The sequence below is a fragment of the Poecilia mexicana genome, unplaced genomic scaffold, assembly GCF_051168715.1.
Source record: "Poecilia mexicana isolate PSO_F unplaced genomic scaffold, ASM5116871v1 scaffold_13, whole genome shotgun sequence".
Lineage (NCBI taxonomy): Eukaryota > Metazoa > Chordata > Actinopteri > Cyprinodontiformes > Poeciliidae > Poecilia > Poecilia mexicana.
In genome coordinates, this window is record NW_028263382.1 from 17590311 (window position 1) to 17608383 (window position 18073).

Consider the following 18073-nt stretch of genomic DNA (forward strand, 5'->3'; position numbering starts at 1 on the left):
ATATATATATATATATATATATATATATATATATATATATATATATATATATATATATATATATATATATATATATATATATATATATATAATTTTCTATATTTATATATGTAGAGGACCCGAGCTCAGAGGATGAAAGAGACCACCCACGGAGGGTGAGAGGGGAATTTTTTTTAATTTTTATCTGTAAGCTGCATCTACGTCACACTTGAACAATGCTTTACCCTTCTGACAGAGAAAGAGAAAAAAGAGAGGGAGAGAGAAAAAGAGGGAGAGCATTATGACACTTTTGTTCCCCTACAACAATAGTTAGCCTTATCCACAGTGTTGTGTTCGAAGCCTCCCAGCACCATTTGGCCCTCAGATGCTCTCTGATCAGGCTCACAGTGGTTTGGATGCAATCTGGATTTTCTCTAAGATTTCAACATTTTGGATACTAAAGCTAAGGCTTGGTAAGACTATCCAAACAACAATATCTCTCTTCAAAAGTCAGATTGTTCCAGTGATTTTATGTTAAACCTTCTGAAATGCTTGTGTACAGTGCTAAGTTTGGTCTTAGCTTATGAGTCCTGCTATTTCTGATTTTGCTCCATTAGATCTCATATTTACGTGAGGACAATGAACAGTTGTGAGGGGCTGAGGGCCGACACCTCTCAGTTCACTCTGAGGGGGGAGCCCTTCCGCATCCTGGGCGGCTCCATCCATTACTTCCGCGTTCCCAGACTGTACTGGAAGGATCGACTACTGAAGATGAAGGCCTGTGGTCTCAATACTCTGACAACGTGTGTATATCTGTAAAGATGCAAATGGATGAAACGTCTGAATGCTCTTTTTTTTTTGTCATACACTAAAATTATGTAGTGCTGATCAGCTGTTTATATAGTGACATATTCAATAAATTAGGACTAACAGTACATTTACTGCTTGTATGTAATTACACACAAGTTATTGTTTATTATGATGATTTTCAGCTTACAGCAAATGAAAACATGATATATGATTAGCATATTACATCAGAGCAAAAAAACAACTTTTTTTTTTAAATGCAGAAATGTAGGCTAAATGAAAATGTTTGACAACTGCTTAAAGGTTAATCATTTTAAAAGGTACTTTTAATCTGGCAAAGGAACCTCATCAGAACACATATTCTAATTTATTGAATTTGACTATCAACAGTCATCAAAGTAAAATGAGTAAGTGGCATCTGCTCCTAATCAACACCTTCAGAGATTACTGAAATTTGCAGATGCCCACATGAAAAAGCCAAAGCCAGGAGAAAAATGTTTTATAGTTAGACAGAGCAAAGTGGGATGTAACTATTTCCACAACATTAAAGCTGAGTGGATCAGGAAAAACACAATGTGCACAAACTCTGGTTTTCAGACATCATTATATTTAGTATATAGCCATTTGACCCTGAAAAAAAAAAGGTATTTCAGCAATGTTGGACATATCAGATTATTTTTACCTTGCTGGATTGTGTTCTCATTTAACATCAGCGAAGCCATTTCCTTTGGTATGTTTTTCAGATATGTGCCATGGAACCTGCATGAGCCTGAAAGAGGGACATTTAACTTTCAAGATCAGCTAGATCTCAGGAAAGGCTCTGCATAATCATGTTTTTTTTTTCTTCTGGAATACAGCAAAAGGCTTTCTGAGTTATCAGTTTTGAATAGAACATTTCTGTGTCTCTTTCAGGGCTTATATCAGTTTAGCAGCAGAGACAGGTTTCTGGGTGATCCTACGTCCAGGACCTTACATCTGTGCTGAATGGGACTTGGGTGGCTTGCCAAGGTGATGTCACATTTCTATTCTGTTTGCTATATCAATGTCTAATTAACACTGTTTTTTTTTTTTGGTGTGGGGGTTGATTTCCCAGCTGGTTGCTACAAGATAAAGACATTCAGTTGAGAACAACTTACCCTGGATTTGTAAATGCTGTCAACTTGTACTTTGACAAACTTGTCTCAGTTGTCCAGCCTCTGATGGTAACTGCACTTTTTTAATAAGTTTTATGGTAAAGAATAGCCTATTTTTTTACTAATACGTAATGTGTCTCTTAGTTTGAGAATGGAGGACCAATCATTGCTCTCCAATTAGAGAACGAGTATGGATCATATGCAAAGGACGATGAGTATATGCCTTTTTTAAAGAATGTGAGTTAATTACATGCTTTGTTGTTAGCACCCTTCTTTTATTCCATTTGTTAAATGCACATTCTCTACCTTCTTTCATATAGTGTCTCCAGTCCAAAGGGGTCAATGAGCTCCTGCTAACATCTGACAACTGGGAAGGTTTGAGATACAGAAGGATGGAGGGAGGTAACTACATGACTTATGACAAAACATAAAGTGATCTCAGGAATCGTTTTGGTTATACATTTTTGTCTTAATGTTGTCTGAAAAGTTTGTGAATTTGATCATTTCAGTTCTAAAAACAATCAATCTTCAGAGGTTGTCATTTGGAGCCATCCAGCACTTGGCATGCATGCAGGTAAGTAGTGGTGATGGATGATTTAATATTGCTCTTGCATACATCACACCATCTTGGACAAATTTGCTTGCAGCCTTTCATTAAGTCTCACTCTTATTCTAGTAGAACAATCTCACATGGAAATGAATTAAAAGTTAAGAAACATATTTTTCACATTATCACTGGTGGCACAGTTGTTGATATATTCTAAATTAGTATAATGTATACATTTTAACTATATACTTTTAAAAGTTGATCTGAGGTTCTAGGAATACAATATGTATTTAGCCTGTACCAGGGCGTTTTTAAACATCGTTGCCATGAGTGCCAACATTTGTGTGTGTATGTTGTGAATGAACAAACATTTCCATTGTACAGGTTGGCCAACGTTTGATGGGATTACTAACGTTATTTTTTTACACACGTGTTTTCCTTCTAGCCCCAGAAACCTCTAATGGTGATGGAATATTGGTCTGGGTGGTTTGATGTCTGGGGAGAGCATCATCATGTGTTCCATGCAGAAGGTACTCGTCCGTCTTTTTCTGAGTCGTTCTCGTTTCCACTCATGTTTTTGAACATGCTCAGAGTGTACACTTCACCTAACAATTAGTCTTCCTTTTTGCATGACTACATTTCTTATCTGAACTTGTCAAGAACACAATGAATACTGCATGTGCTGCCCTTAACAGACATGCTTGGCGTGGTGTCAGAAATTCTGGAGAGAGGCGTTTCCATTAACCTGTACATGTTTCATGGTGGCACCAACTTTGGCTTCATGAATGGAGCAATGGACTTTGGCACCTACAAACCCCAGGTCACAAGTTATGGTAGGCAGGTGACATTAGAGCGCCAAAATCTAATACATTTCACAACAATAAGCAACAAACATTTCATACTTGGTTTGTAATCTGTTTCTTGGCAGATTATGACGCTCCGCTATCTGAAGCTGGAGATTGCACTCTCAAATATGAAATTCTGAGGGATTTATTCAGCCGGTACAACTGTAAGCTCTTCAACATCTCATACGAATTATCATACGAAATAAACAAATTGCAATCGATTTCTTGTTCTCGTTATCCACGAAAGCTGAAGGAGGCATGATTAGCTTCGACTAAATGTTTTTGCCTGCTTGCGTTCTAGCGGAGCCTCTTCCTGAAGTGCCTTCTCCTCAGGAGAGGAAAGCTTATGAGCCAGTGTGCACACAGCTGTTCCTTTCTCTGTGGGACGCCGTACAGTTCATAGATAAGGTAAGCACCTGTCTGGTATGACAGTTGGAACAATAAACAAAAAAATGCCCAACTATCTGATTCAGATACTTAATTTATTAAGGCAGCTAGTAATACAGCTAACTATTAGTTATGGAATATTTGTGAACAAACAGTGAGAAACAGGACAAAGTTCTGGAAAAGTTAAAAGTGAGGTTAGATTCTAAAACAATATTACATCCTTGAAAATTCATTGAAGATCATCCAAAAAGAATACAGGTACTGAGCAACAACTGCAATCGTACGAACCACTGCATCCATCTGAACCAAACGTTAGGCAAGGAGAGCATTTGTATTAGAAGCAGACAAGACAGCAATTGTGACTGTAGGGAGCTCAATCTGGACTTTACAGAGTAGCTGCAAGAAGAAAGTCTCTGTTCAGAGAAAGTCACAAACAGTATTTTGGATCAAAGCCAAATTATGTGTTAGAATGGCCCAGTCAAACCACAGGCTATATCCGACAGATTTTCTTTTTTTGATAAAACTTGAAAATTGCTGTTCATAAATGCTGTTGAACCAATCTTGAGTTGCAAAGATGAACAGGAAGAAAACTTTGTCTCTACATGTTCAAAGTAGGCAGACATATCCTAAAAGACTTCCAGCTGTAATTGTGGCAGAAGGTGATAAAAAGTATCATCCAATAGTTTTCATTTTATAGTTGTAAGACATTTTCAAAACCATATTCCTTTCAGTTCACACACTTCTTCGTGTTGGTCTATCACATAGAATCACAATAAATTTCCCCCTGTGGATGAAACAAAACCAAATTTGTGAAGGTGTAATCTATGTCTTGTCCCAATCGTAACACACAATGCCTTTTAAATTCCCACATCTGTTATGTTTGACTATTTACCCATCTAGCCATGCAGGTCAGAGAGGCCAATAAACATGGAGAATCTCCCAGTCAACAACAACAATGGTCAGTCATATGGTTATACACTGTATGAAACCACCATCAGCAGTGGAGGAGCATTAAACTCTGGGAACAACATCAGAGACAGAGCACTGGTGAGAACAGTGACCAAAAGACCAACATAATGTCTTGACGTAATGCAAATTGATATCGTATGAGTTGCATCTTGGATGCACCTTGATGTTCTCCAGGTGTTCTTGGATCGGGAATATGTAGGTTGCTTGGACTACAAGACTCATGAAGTCATCTTGCCTGATGCCAAGGTATTATTTATCACGTTTTATGTGAACATGGAATTACTTGTTATAGACTAGTTAAACAAAAACTTTATAGGGAGAAGTTCTAAACATTGTGGTCTGCTTTATTTATTTATTTTTAATTCTCTATTTTTTTCAAACAAACCTTTTAAACTTTCTGGTTTCTCGTACAGCTCACTTCACTGTCAAATAACCTTCTTAACTGTATTATTCATTAATAACCCTTGCCAGAAATTACACTGATGTGTGTGTGCCTCACAGAGAGAGAGGACCTTGGCTGTACTTGTTGAAAACTGTGGAAGAGTGAATTATGGTAAAGCTCTTGATAACCAGCGCAAAGGTATTTATGGATCACTTTCATTTACTGCACATTATGCTTATTACCTTTCTATTACTGCATACTCAAAACCATGTTTTAGCCATTTTAGAATCATTGTCACAGCGAGGTTTCCAGTTTTACAAGTTAAGAGTTGTTTTTCTGGCATTTTACATAAAGCATAGCACAAGAACTTAAAAGAAATCTGACCTTTTCATCTAGTGTCCCAGAGCATCCAGAGCATTTTTTCTAATTCACACACTTATTTATCTGCATGTCTTTTTAGTGTCCACGCTACTCTGAATGACATGTGTTTGTCTTGTCAACATGGTTACAGGTATTGTGGGAGACATTGTGCTTAATCATGCACCACTAAGAGGATTCACCATCTTCTGTTTTGATCTAAAGCCAAGCTTCATAAAAAGGTATGCCAATTTACCTGAATCTGTTCATGACATCACTTTATATAAAATGTCTGACCTTGATTATATTAGTCTGTTATACCAATAGCTTGTGTACTGGATTAAGCATCTGCATCAATCGGAATCAATTCACTTTTAATCGCAATCCGAATGCACTGCATCCCTCTTGTGTTTCTGTTTAGGTTGTCAAGTTCTGGTCAGTGGAAAACCAACCTTAAGTCAGGGCCAGTCCCAGGATTTTTCCAGGCCAAGCTCGTTTTGGACAGTCCTCCAAAGGACACCTTCATCAAGCTTCCTGTGAATATGACAATTTATTTATTTGTGTGGTAATCTAATTGCATTTAAAAGAATAAGCAAATGTACTCTTTATGATTACATTTGTTCAATGAACAAATCAAGCCAGAATCAAACAATTTTTAATTTCTGTTCCAAAAGAGCTGGGATTCCAAGACGTATTTGTTGCTTGCATTTGGAATTTCTTTGGAAAAAAAGAGCCTGTGTTGATATACAGGTGCTGGTCATAAAATTAGAATATTGTGATAAAGTTCATTATTTTCCATAATGTCATGATAAAAATTAAATTGTCATATATTTTAGATTCATTGCACACCAACTGAAATATTTCAGGTCTTTTATTGTTTTAATTTTGATGATTTTGGCAAACAGCTCATGAAAACCCAAAATCCCTGTCTCAAAAAATTAGAATATTATGAAAAGGTTCTCTGAACGAGCAATAAAAATAATCATCTGAATCAACAAAGTAACTCTAAACACCTGAAAAAGATTCCTGAGGCCTTTAAAAACTCCCAGCCTGGTTCGTTACTCAAAACCGCAATCATGGGTCAGACTGCTGACCTGACTGCTGTCCAGAAGGCCATCACTGACATCCTCAAGCAAGAGGGTGAGAAACAGATAGAAATTTCTGAACGAATCGGCTGTTTGCAGAGTGTTATATCAAGGCACCTCAGTGGGAAGTCAGTAGGAAGGAAAAAGTGTGGCAGAAAACGCTGCACAACGAGAAGAGGTGACCGGACCCTGAGGAAGATTGTGGAGAAGGGCCGATTCCAGACCTTGGGGGAAGCAGTGGACTGAGTCTGGAGTAGAAACATCCAGAGCCACTGTGCACAGGCGTGTGCAGGAAATGAGCTACAGGTGCCGCATTCCCCAGGTCAAAGGTCAAGCCACTTTTGAACCAGAAACAGCGGCAGAAGCGCCTGACCTGGGCTACAGAGAAGCAGCACTTTGGACCACTGTTGTTCAGTGGTCCAAAGTACTTTTTTCGGATGAAAGCAAACTTTGCATGTCATTCGGAAATCAAAGTGCCAGACTCTGGAGGAAGACTGGGGAGAAGGAAATGCCAAAATGCCAGAAGTCCAGTGTCAAGTACCCACAGTCAGTGATGGTCTGGGTGCCATGTCAGCTGCTGGTGTTGGTCCACTGGGTTTTATCAAGGGCAGGATCAATGCAGCCGCTATCAGAAGATTTTGGAGCACTTCATGCTTCCATCTGCTGAAAAGTTTTATGGAGATGAAAATTTAATTTGGTCTGGAATCGGCCCTTCTCCACAATCTTCCTCAGGGTCCGGTCACCTCTTCTCGTTGTGCAGCGTTTTCTGCCACACTTTTTCCTTCCTACTGACTTCCCACTGAGGTGCCTTGATATAACACTCTGCAAACAGCCGATTCGTTCAGAAATTTCTATCTGTTTCTCACCCTCTTGCTTGAGGATGTCAGTGATGGCCTTCTGGACAGCAGTCAGGTCAGCAGTCTGACCCATGATTGCGGTTTTGAGTAACGAACCAGGCTGGGAGTTTTTAAAGGCCTCAGGAATCTTTTTCAGGTGTTTAGAGTTACTTTGTTGATTCAGATGATTATTTTTATTGCTCGTTCAGAGAATCTTTTCATAATATTCTAATTTTTTGAGACAGGGATTTTGGGTTTTCATGAGCTGTTTGCCAAAATCATCAAAATTAAAACAATAAAAGACCTGAAATATTTCAGTTGGTGTGCAATGAATCTAAAATATATGACAATTTAATTTTTATCATGACATTATGGAAAATAATGAACTTTATCACAATATTCTAATTTTATGACCAGCACCTGTATGTGCCGTGCATGTGTCCACAGAACTGGGGTAAAGGAGTGGTGTTTGTCAATGGCCAGAACCTTGGACGTTACTGGTTCATTGGTCCCCAGCATTTCCTCTATCTCCCAGGACCTTGGCTCAGAAGTGGAGACAACCAGGTACAATGTTCAACTTGAAAGTATTGCTCAATTTATCTATTGTTATCTTCAGAAGAAGAAAAGGAATTTGACTTTTGCTCTCTACCGCAGTTTTCTTTCTTTCTGTCTTTCTCTGTGTGTGTTTCTGTGTGTAATCGGGGTCAAATTATATCTGCTTTCTTTCAGATCATTATTTTTGAAGAAGAAAAAGCGGATGGAAAAATTATGTTTTCTGAAAATCCTGAATATGGGAAAACTATTGATGTTTACAAACTTCCCTTTTGCAGTCTGCTGTAAACATTGTACACACCCACTAAGGAATTATTCATTGTTGCTGAAATTGAATATGAATTATATAAACCAGTTAACATAGTTAGGGTTGTTTGTAGTTGCCTGTTGTAGCAGTTTAACATAATTTATTCAGAGCTTAATGTTTTTTGCTATTGATTAATTTAGTTCCATAACCTGCAATGCTTTACATTATTATAAAGAATGTTGGATGGAGTATTTTTTTAAACAAATGTACACTGACAATAACTTAATAATAAAGTGTCCACTACTCTGATGATCATTTCCAGTCCATGTAATGGTTTCATATGGCTTTTATGAAAGCTTTTCTCCAGAAGGTTTCAGATGTCTAATAAAGCCATGCCAGTCTTTTACCAGTGATTCTTGAAAATAGGGACAAAACAGGTCCTATGGATAAAGCATGAAATTTGAATAAAATATACACAAAATATATTTTTTTCAAATATCTAACTAAACTAACCTGGGTCATGTGAGCACAACAATGTATATTTTTCTTTTTTTTGCTGAATATTTTTTTATTTTAAACATTGTAGTCGGTGGATGATGCCTGTAAAAGCCCTTGTCCAGGAGCAGAACTCAACACATTCTTATAGTTTAAAACAATTAAAGAAATACTAAAATTATATATTATGACAATTAAGTATAAGTAGTCATATAAATAATTATAAAAGTATCGATAAATTGAATTAAAAATAATTTTTAGATATTTTCCAACTCCGTTGAAATTTGTCCTTAGTTTTTGTCAACACCGTCAGAAATGAAAAGAATGTAAAAAAATCAGGCATTATTGGGGGGCACCAGAACTTCTGAGGACCCCATGACGTCGTCTTTTCTCTTCCTTTGCTAGGAGGGCTAGTTAGCTCCGGTTAGCTTAAGTTATTCTTTAGTTTTTTCTTCTGTTTTATTCCTAAGTTGTTTGTCACAACCATGATGTGTCAACTCCATAACTGATAATTTACAAAACTTTGATGAAATTTTGCGAAATAAAAGCTTAATTTTGGTATAATGTAAAGATTTCATGGACCTGACGAGCTACAATATGGCCTCCTTCAGAATAACATCATATAAATTGAGGTAGTTTGGCATTTCGTCAACTCCGTCAGATGTCAACTCCGTCAGAGTTTTTCTGACTCTTTCAGTGAAATTGTTATCAAATCTCACTTAATTGTGCAACTAATTCATTTTAATGTATTTTACATGAATTGCATTACTTCAGATGTACCAAGTTTTTCATTTTACTCACTAGTTTGTCACCACCTTCAGTTCTGTGTCAACTCCGTCATGCACTGTCAACTCCATCAGATGGACTTTTTCTTGTTTTTTGTTTTAAATAATATTTATTTTATTTCTTGAGAAGCATTTGTCTGTAAATTGAGTAAAAATATCACTAATGGGGTATTTTAAAAATCATTTTAGATTAATTTTTGTCAGATGGTGATGACAAAGTTTTGGGTCAGGTCGATTAAAAATGTAATTTTTAAAAAAAAATTCGCAACTGGGAGCCTGTACCTTAGCATCTTCATATTTTCTAAACATTATTTGTCATATTTGCATACATAAGGTTGAGAAATAATTTAAAAAAAATATGGGAAAATTAAAACCCATTTTGTCCCTATTCTCAAGAATCACTGTTACACAAGCTACTTCCACGTTTTATTATAGCTAAATCTTCCTAAATCCCGTGCAGTGTTTTCATATATGACTCAAATATTTTGCTGTAGCTAATAAAATATAGATACACAACAAACCGATCAGTTTGTTTCCTAATGTGACGTTTTGCGAGGGTAAATTTTGACTCTACAAAATAGTAGTTCAAAACAAATCAGCAAAATGAATAAAAGACCTGATAAGAAGTCGTGTTCGGTGAAAGGTTACGACTAAAGTGAATTTGATTGATTCTTACCAAATAGTCTGGCTAGGAGATTGTATTTTAGCACGAACTTTACTCTCATTAGACATGGATGTGAAAAGTGCGAAGCTTTTCAGGGAGCAGGGAAATCGACTGTTCCTTGGATGTGTAGAAATTGCCCCGCCCACGCTCTAACGACAGACTCACAGGAAGCTGTGAGAGTAAACGGAAAACGAATATTAACTTTCACAGTAAAGTTGCTGTCTTTGTCATGCTATTTATAATAAAACAAAAGTACGGATGTCATCATAGTAAAACGTAATTTTTCTAAAGTTTACGATCAAACTGAACAAAATATGACATATAGTCATCCGGTTCACGCTGCTAAGATCTGTAGTTTCTAGATGGAATTTTATTTTGAAATACATTTTCGGAAAGATGTGTTATTCTTTCGGTTGGCTTGACCTGAATATGAGCACTGACATTTCTGCAGGTGAAGGAGCGTTGTTCTGGTTGAACTTGTTTAGGAGTCGACAAGATGTTCTTTAAAGCATTTATCTGCTAACCTAAGACGAGACAGTTATGCTTTGAATGTACTTCCCAAATATTACGTATGAAATGAGTCTATAACAGCTACAGACTCATCTTTGCAATTTCATAGCCTAGCATAAAAAGTGAGCTGCTGAAGTGGAGTAGTAGTAGTGGGTCAGTTTTTTTTTTTTTTCCTAAGCGTGGTCAAGTTTTGTTTTGACAAACGGGGTTTTGGTTCCTCCTGCCGACATGGAGTTGTTCGGATGCATTTCCAGTATTCTCGGATATTCTGCTTGCGTTGTGCTGACTGGTGTTTTGTTTGCTGCCTACAATCTTGGTGTAATCTACCAGTTGTTTCACAAGGTAGGTGATTGGAAATCATCAAATCCAAGACATTTTTTCTTTCTTTCTTTATAATTCAAAGCAGCTCTCCAATGCCCTGTTTGTGAAAATATTCTGCAATATTTTTAGTCCCCCTGTTCCGTCTAAGCTGTTAAATGTCAAAGAAAAGCCTGGGCTGCATTCGTGTAAACTTTGATCAGCCCTGCGGTTGTCTCATAAAGGCTATTCAAACACAGTGGTTGTTAGTGGGATTGCACAAAGTAAAGGGGCACATCACAGCTGCAGGCCTGAACAATAAGTGCTGTTGTCAAAGGGAGATAATGTGACAGGTGACCTTGGGAATGGCCACATGTCACTGGGACAGCGGCCTATACAATGTGTTGGTTTGTTTTTGTTTTTATTTCACACCTTTTTTTAAAAGTTCTGATTAAATCAGTGAAACAATGCTTAAATGTTAAATCTATGGGGTGAGTGTTTTTGGGGCAGGCAGTAGAGTTACCATGTTGACAGATTCTATCACTAGAGAGTAATCCTGTGGTCATCTGGGACTACCTGATTCTGAATTAAAATTCTGTAGTCAACTAGTTTCATTTAATTTTATTTAGGGGTATCAGAGGAAAGGAAGCTGGATTCAAGTGCTTTCTTTTCATATTTTAATTTGCAGAAAAATTACTGTAATTTACTAATGAGAAAGGATGGTAAGATGTCTAATTTTATTTGATAACGTCTGTCATGAACATGAAGAAGTCTTTATGAATGTTTATGACATTTGTCATGAAGTGTCATTCGGTAAATAATGACACTTTTAATGTAAAGTTGCTCTAAAAGTTGCATTGAAAGTCCATTAAAAGTGCCAACTTTGCATTAAATTGTCATTATTTACAAAATCATGCAAAGTTGGCACTTTTAGTGGACTTTCAAAAGTGTCATTATTTACTGAATGACACTTCATGACAACATTCATAAATATTCATAAAGACTTCTTTATGTTAATAAAGAATGACATAACATAAAGGTGCTATGTTATGTTTATGACAGTGTCATGTCAGTCTTATGCACACCCCTTCAAATAAAGTGTTACCGACCTTTTTACCTTTTTTTTTTTGTTTGTTTTTTTTGTGTGTTTTTTTAATTGAATTCAGACTGAAACAAAGAGCCCCCGGCATGGAGGGGAGAGTGTTGCCGCAGTCCTCCGTGCACATGGAATAAAGTTCTTTTTCACTCTCGTTGGTGGGCACATCTCTCCCATCCTGGTGGCCTGCGAGAAGGTTGGCATCCGCATCGTTGACACCAGACACGAAGCCACTGCTGTCTTTGCTGCTGATGCTGTGGCGAGGCTCTCAGGTACACACAGCTCAGCCACACAAGAAGAGCGCGAGTTAATATTTGACCTCAGCGTCTGTTAGCACATACCATGTTATCAGTAGCTGTGGGGAAGAAAGGAACTGAGTCTTCTGCAGCCTTTTTAGGGTGTGCATTACTGGTCAACGTTATGACTTGTCAAACACAGGTGCAGCTCACGGAAATGTCAATATCTGGTTTAAATGAAAATATATTGCTAGACATAAATATTAATGCACATCTCTTTCTGCTGTGTTGCCAAGGTACTGTTGGTGTAGCCGCAGTGACTGCTGGCCCGGGCCTGACTAACACAGTCACAGCAGTGAAGAATGCTCAAATGGCGGAATCTCCATTGCTGCTTTTGGGAGGAGCTGCTAGTACTTTACTGCAGGTACATCAGTGTCACCTTCTTTTCAGAATTTAGTTTAAAGTTTAAATCTAATAAAATACCACAACTAAACTTTAGTAGGTGGTGCTGATCTCCGATGGTGCTCCTTCTAGTTGTCGAAATGAGCTGTTTTTGCCCGTTTGTGTCACAGGGCAGAGGGGCACTGCAGGACATCGACCAGATGTCTCTCTTCAAGCCTCTATGTAAGTTCTGTGCCTCCATCCGGACCGTCAGGGAGATCGTGCCAACACTCAGGAAGGCTCTGGCCATTGCTCAGTCAGGAACTCCTGGTCCTGTTTTCATCGAGTTCCCCATTGATACTCTGTACCCATACCACCTGGTGTCCAAAGAGTTTGCTGTTAAAAATCCTCCCAAAGGGCTGATGGGAAAATTTGTCTCATGGTATGAGAAAATGCAGATTTTTTTTTTTTTAATAGAGAAATAAAATTGGGTCATATGATGTGAAAAAATAAGCACTTGTTGAATCTAGACGACATAATGTATTTATGATTATCCAGTTAATAGATTGCTTACTTGTAAGGTACCTCAATAATCACCTCATGAACCTTTTTGCTGGAGCCTGGGAGACCAGGGATGTTTCCCCACTTCCTGTTCACATCCCTCAAGCCACAGATGATCAGGTAATCTCAGCTTTTAGGATCTGGTCGTTTTCAGTAAATACATGATCAGATAGCATCATGTTATGGGACACAAAGGGAACAGACTCAATTGAATATTTTGCTTCTTTTCAGGTACAAGGGTGCATAGAGCTAGTGAGTCGAGCCAAGAAACCCGTCATTCTCCTTGGGAGCCAAGCTACACTCCCCCCTACGCCAGCAGAAGACATCAGGTAAAGGAACATGTGTTTGTCTTTCACTAATTAAAGTCTAACAATGTCATTTTGTGCGCCACAGAGATGTATGAAAGGGTGCAAATATGTTTTTTTTTTTTTTTTTTTTTTTTTACAGGAAGGCTTTGGAGGATCTAGGTATCCCCTGCTTTCTCGGGGGCATGTCCCGGGGCATGCTGGGAAAAGACAGCCCTATCCACATCCGACAGAACAGACGGGATGCTCTCAAGGAGGCCGACCTGGTTCTCCTTGCAGGTTAATTTTTACCGTGAAGTTAATTTAGTAATGATGGTTGCCGTTCACTCAGAAAAGTAAAGCTGATTGAGATGGGATGGATGACAGTGCCTTGCAAACTTATTCACCTAAATAAAACCCCATGCATTACCTTAATAACAGAGTCAATTTATGTGTAAATTTTATTCTAAACACAAAATCTATGGAAAGACTTGAAAATTTATGTTTACATGTGATCTCCTTCCAATCTGGCTGAGCTGTTTCAGAAAAGGAAAAGGGGGATTTTTTTGTTTTTTACATTTTTAAGAGTTTTATTTTTCCAATAAAACAGACGGTGAGGCAAAACTGCTTTGCTAGACAAAATAATGAAAGATTGTGAATATTTGTCCTTGTTTATTTTGTAGGCACTGTGTGTGACTTCCGTCTGAGCTATGGCAGAGTTCTGAACAGAAGGAGCAAGATAATCGCTGTCAACAGGGACAAGTCACAGCTGCTGAAAAACTCCGACATGTTCTGGAAACCAACTATAGCAATTCAGGGTACATTTGTAAAATGCTGTCTTTATCATAATTAAAGTACCACCTCATTGTTTGCCCATAAATTGGATTATTTATGAAATTGTCAGGTTTCTTGTGTAATAATAAAAGTCTGGAAAATGATAGAATTGGTTTTTATAATTTTCCAGGTTGGGATAAATATGAAAATATGGTTTGTATTTCTTGTTCTATTATGTAAACAATCAAGAATTAACTTTTTTTTTTAAATATCATAATTAAAAGTCCACAAATACAAGTGAAGTAGCTCATCATCCCACTGTTGAAGCTGGCACTGGGGTGGCTTTATTATTTCTGTAACAGATACACGGATAATAAAGCCCAAATGTCCAGAATTTTGTAAAAACATAAAGAAATTTTAATCTGAAAATCTTGAAGTTAAAAATGTGAGAGCCCTGTATTGTGAATTTAATTATGGTTATTTATTCTCCCAACTGTGGATTCTTAAAACAAATGACGCCTTTTGAAGTCGGGTCTGATGATATGTATGCTGTATTTTTTCTTTCTTTTAGGTGACGCTGGCTCATTTATTGTGCGTCTCTCTAAGGGGCTGAAGGGCCATCGCTGTCCTGAGGAATGGCCTCAGAGCCTCAAAGCTGGAGATTCTACCAAAGAAGATGCAAACAGGTGGGCATTGGGAGGGAGAGGGGGTCCTGCACAGCTGGTGCAGAAAATATAAATAATGCACTGTTAATTACAAAATCACTCCTCAAATTGTTTTCAGGGCTAAAGCTAATGAGAAGACAGAACACCACCTAAATCCTTTAAAAGTCCTCCACTGTGTGGATGAGCTGATGGCTGACGACAGCATCATTGTAGCAGATGGGGGAGATTTTGTGGGAAGTGCTGCCTATATAATGAGACCAAGAGGACCCCTGCGTTGGTTAGATCCAGGTAATATACAAGCAACAAGATGATTAAACCAGCAGAATCATAGTAATAAACTCTTGTAGTTAATTTAATCAGTGTCATAGCTATGCTACAGAATCACTAGCACCAATGTGTTGTGTTCTCTTTCCTTTGAAATGTCTTAATCCAGTTGGTTAATTTTCCTGTAGGAGCCTTTGGAACTCTGGGAGTTGGAGGAGGTTTTGCTTTGGGAGCAAAGCTGTGCCGTCCTGAGTCTGAGGTATAATGTTTACATTTATTTATTTCATTAACTCTCACATTTCATTCCTTATGCACAAAAAAAAGCCATTTTTTTGCATGCTTTGCAGGTGTGGATAATCTATGGAGACGGCTCCCTGGGCTACAGTGTTGCAGAGTATGACACATTTACCCGGCACAAGGTAAACACGTGAATCTTTGACTTAAACATGTAAGAGACTCAGATATTCATCTGATTCAAGAAAAAGGTCACACTTGGTTCTGATTTATCACACTGTGTTTGCTCACACTTTAGGATTTCTCACCATCCTCGTTGGTTTAGAGATGCACAGATCAGGGCTCATATATATATATAAAAACTATCTATAGTGAAAGCTGAGGTTGCCATTCTGCTATGCAAGAGAGCATTTGATCTGAAACAGGCTTTCACTGAAACATTACAACACTACTGGTCAGAGCAGAGAAGGGTTGAGCTCGCCATGTGGATATTTTAACCTTTTGCATGTGTTGTGTTGTTTTGTCAGATGTAAACTTTGTAATGTTCTCTATTTTTACCTTTGGGGTGTTTGTCTTGAGAAATGTTGGGCGTGTGAACAGTGAACACATTGGTGAGCTCCACCCGGTTGCTTTTAATTACTTGTCTTGATGCTGTCTTTAATTTTTTCCTCTGACAAAGGTACAGATAATGCTAAGATGATAGTTTAGGTGGAGCTTACTCGAAACTGAGCTGTGCTGTGATTATTTTACTTGATCGCTTTGCTCTTCAGACACCAGTTATATCTGTGGTTGGAAACGATGCGTGTTGGAGTCAGATCTCCAGAGAGCAGGTTCCCATCCTCGGTAGCAATGTGGCTTGTGGCCTTGCTTTTACAGGTACGTATTTGACCGCCGATGTGTGTTGTAACGTCCACAGTGTCTCTTCCCATAATCCGAAGAACATTGTTTATGTAGTTGTATATTGCTAAGCAACAACACTTTTTCAATGCGAAAAAGTCATCTTCCATTTTTTTCCAGATTATCATACAGTGGCAGATGGTTATGGCGGTAAGGGCTACCTTGTCAGACGAGAAGACGAGAACCAGCTAAGTGACATCATAAAACTGGCTCAAAGGGATGCAAAGGAGGGCAAGGCTACTCTTCTCAATGTTTTGATAGGGAAGACCAATTTCAGAGAAGGATCCATCTCTGTGTAGAGCATTTCTGCATTAAAAGCACTCGTATTCTTTTATTTTTAACTTTCGCTTCCAATGTCTTTTTTTTTTTATTGTCAATTTCATAAGGGATTTCAGCTTACGATTTAATTTTGAATTGCATTTAATATATCCTTGATGATTCTACTTAGACGTTAGGACCATATTTTTTGACAAGTTGACCCATTTGTTGCAATAACGGTCATTCTTGTTTACCTCAGTGATACCAACAACCTTCTCCAGACTTTGAAAGTTTGAAGTTCATCGTGTTCATGTAGCACGATGCTGTTCATCGTGCTACCTTCAAGGTTGCAGAAAGCAAGTCTTGCAATTTGGAAAGGGAAATTGTTAATAATCAGATATGTTGCTCTATTTAGGAAAATCCCTTCTTATATTTTTAAAATTTAAACAACCCTGTGCAAGTTTGTAAATAAACTAGCTACCAGGATTACATGTGCAGAGCGAGCAATGACTTGAGTTGTCCAAAGTGACCAGAATGCCTTTTTTCTACTGTTTGGATATGAACACTGGGCCTTTAACGGGGGATTCAGGATATGTTGGAGCTGTGACCTCCAGCCTCCACAAATGCTTTGAAGAAAGAATTACCTGAGCTACAAATGTTTCTGTGAATGTTGTCGCCTGACAGACGGTTTGCCTTTTAATGTTTGATTGTATCTTAATATGCATTGCTGTGTATACATTGGAAATGATTCTGATGATTCAATAGAAATTAAAGATGTTTAATACTGACTTTTAAAAAATTGTTTTCCTTTTAAATGTGATTACAAAAAATATTTTTTGACATCTAGGTCAAACCTTCAAGTCATTTCACTGTATGCAGTATTATGAAAAACAAAACAAATAGGCAGTAGAAACATTTAATTGAAATTTGTATTTTACTTTATCTTTGATGTGGACAAACCTGCTGTCTGGGGAGGAATATATACCACAAAGTGTCTCAGAGTTTAATGAAATATTACTTGGTATGAAAAGACAAGTGCATTTTTATGCATTCGCTTTTGCTAAATTCGAGTTAAGAAGTGTAACTAAAAAAATACTAAAGGTAGTCTCAGATATTTTTTTTTTCTTTTAAAAAGGGGTCTTTGAAAACCATCAACCTTCTGAATGTAGTTTATTTTTCAAACAGCAGATGGCGACCTGGCCGTGGGATTTGCCAGAATTGGATATGCTGACGTGTAAATTCCTAAAAGGAGACTGTATGGACTTTCTATGGTGAAAGAGGCCAATTGAGAAATAAGTTTTGTGGCGAATGTATTTCTTCTCCACTTCTTTTCAAATAATAACTATAAGTTTACTTTTTAGCTAACCGTTTTCTGAAGAAACGTAAAATATTTTTTCATAAACTATATGTTTTCGAAATGAGTGCAATAAAAGGTGAAAAGTATTGTGTCATACTCATGTGTTTATCAGCTGCACATCCTAAATTATGTAAGTAATGCGTGTTTGCGTCTCAGTCATATATGGTTAGTCCTCATGCTATGTTGAAA

The 18073-nt window shown here is 37.6% G+C and overlaps 2 protein-coding genes across 2 annotated transcripts; both read left to right on the plus strand.

Moving 5' to 3' along the window:
• The first annotated feature begins 149 nt into the window (after nucleotides 1-149).
• LOC106934180 (beta-galactosidase-1-like protein 2) lies at nucleotides 150-8436 on the plus strand. Its single transcript, XM_088011817.1, has 19 exons — nucleotides 150-452; nucleotides 597-782; nucleotides 1530-1602; nucleotides 1703-1794; nucleotides 1880-1988; nucleotides 2064-2156; nucleotides 2240-2321; nucleotides 2429-2493; nucleotides 2912-2996; nucleotides 3162-3299; nucleotides 3395-3475; nucleotides 3613-3719; nucleotides 4599-4745; nucleotides 4842-4913; nucleotides 5169-5247; nucleotides 5561-5648; nucleotides 5828-5942; nucleotides 7775-7891; nucleotides 8057-8436. The coding sequence occupies exons 2-19, from the start codon at nucleotides 619-621 to the stop codon at nucleotides 8165-8167; spliced, it is 1818 nt and encodes a 605-aa protein (XP_087867943.1). The 5' UTR covers nucleotides 150-452; nucleotides 597-618; the 3' UTR covers nucleotides 8168-8436.
• Nucleotides 8437-10484: 2048 nt separating this feature from the next.
• Nucleotides 10485-17326, plus strand: hacl2 (2-hydroxyacyl-CoA lyase 2). Its single transcript, XM_015013927.2, has 14 exons — nucleotides 10485-10922; nucleotides 12044-12245; nucleotides 12506-12633; nucleotides 12782-13032; nucleotides 13172-13271; nucleotides 13383-13480; nucleotides 13599-13735; nucleotides 14119-14253; nucleotides 14781-14895; nucleotides 14993-15162; nucleotides 15327-15397; nucleotides 15486-15557; nucleotides 16143-16248; nucleotides 16390-17326. Exons 1-14 carry the CDS (start codon nucleotides 10809-10811, stop codon nucleotides 16566-16568), a joined length of 1878 nt encoding a protein of 625 aa, XP_014869413.2. The 5' UTR covers nucleotides 10485-10808; the 3' UTR covers nucleotides 16569-17326.
• Nucleotides 17327-18073: the final 747 nt, after the last annotated feature.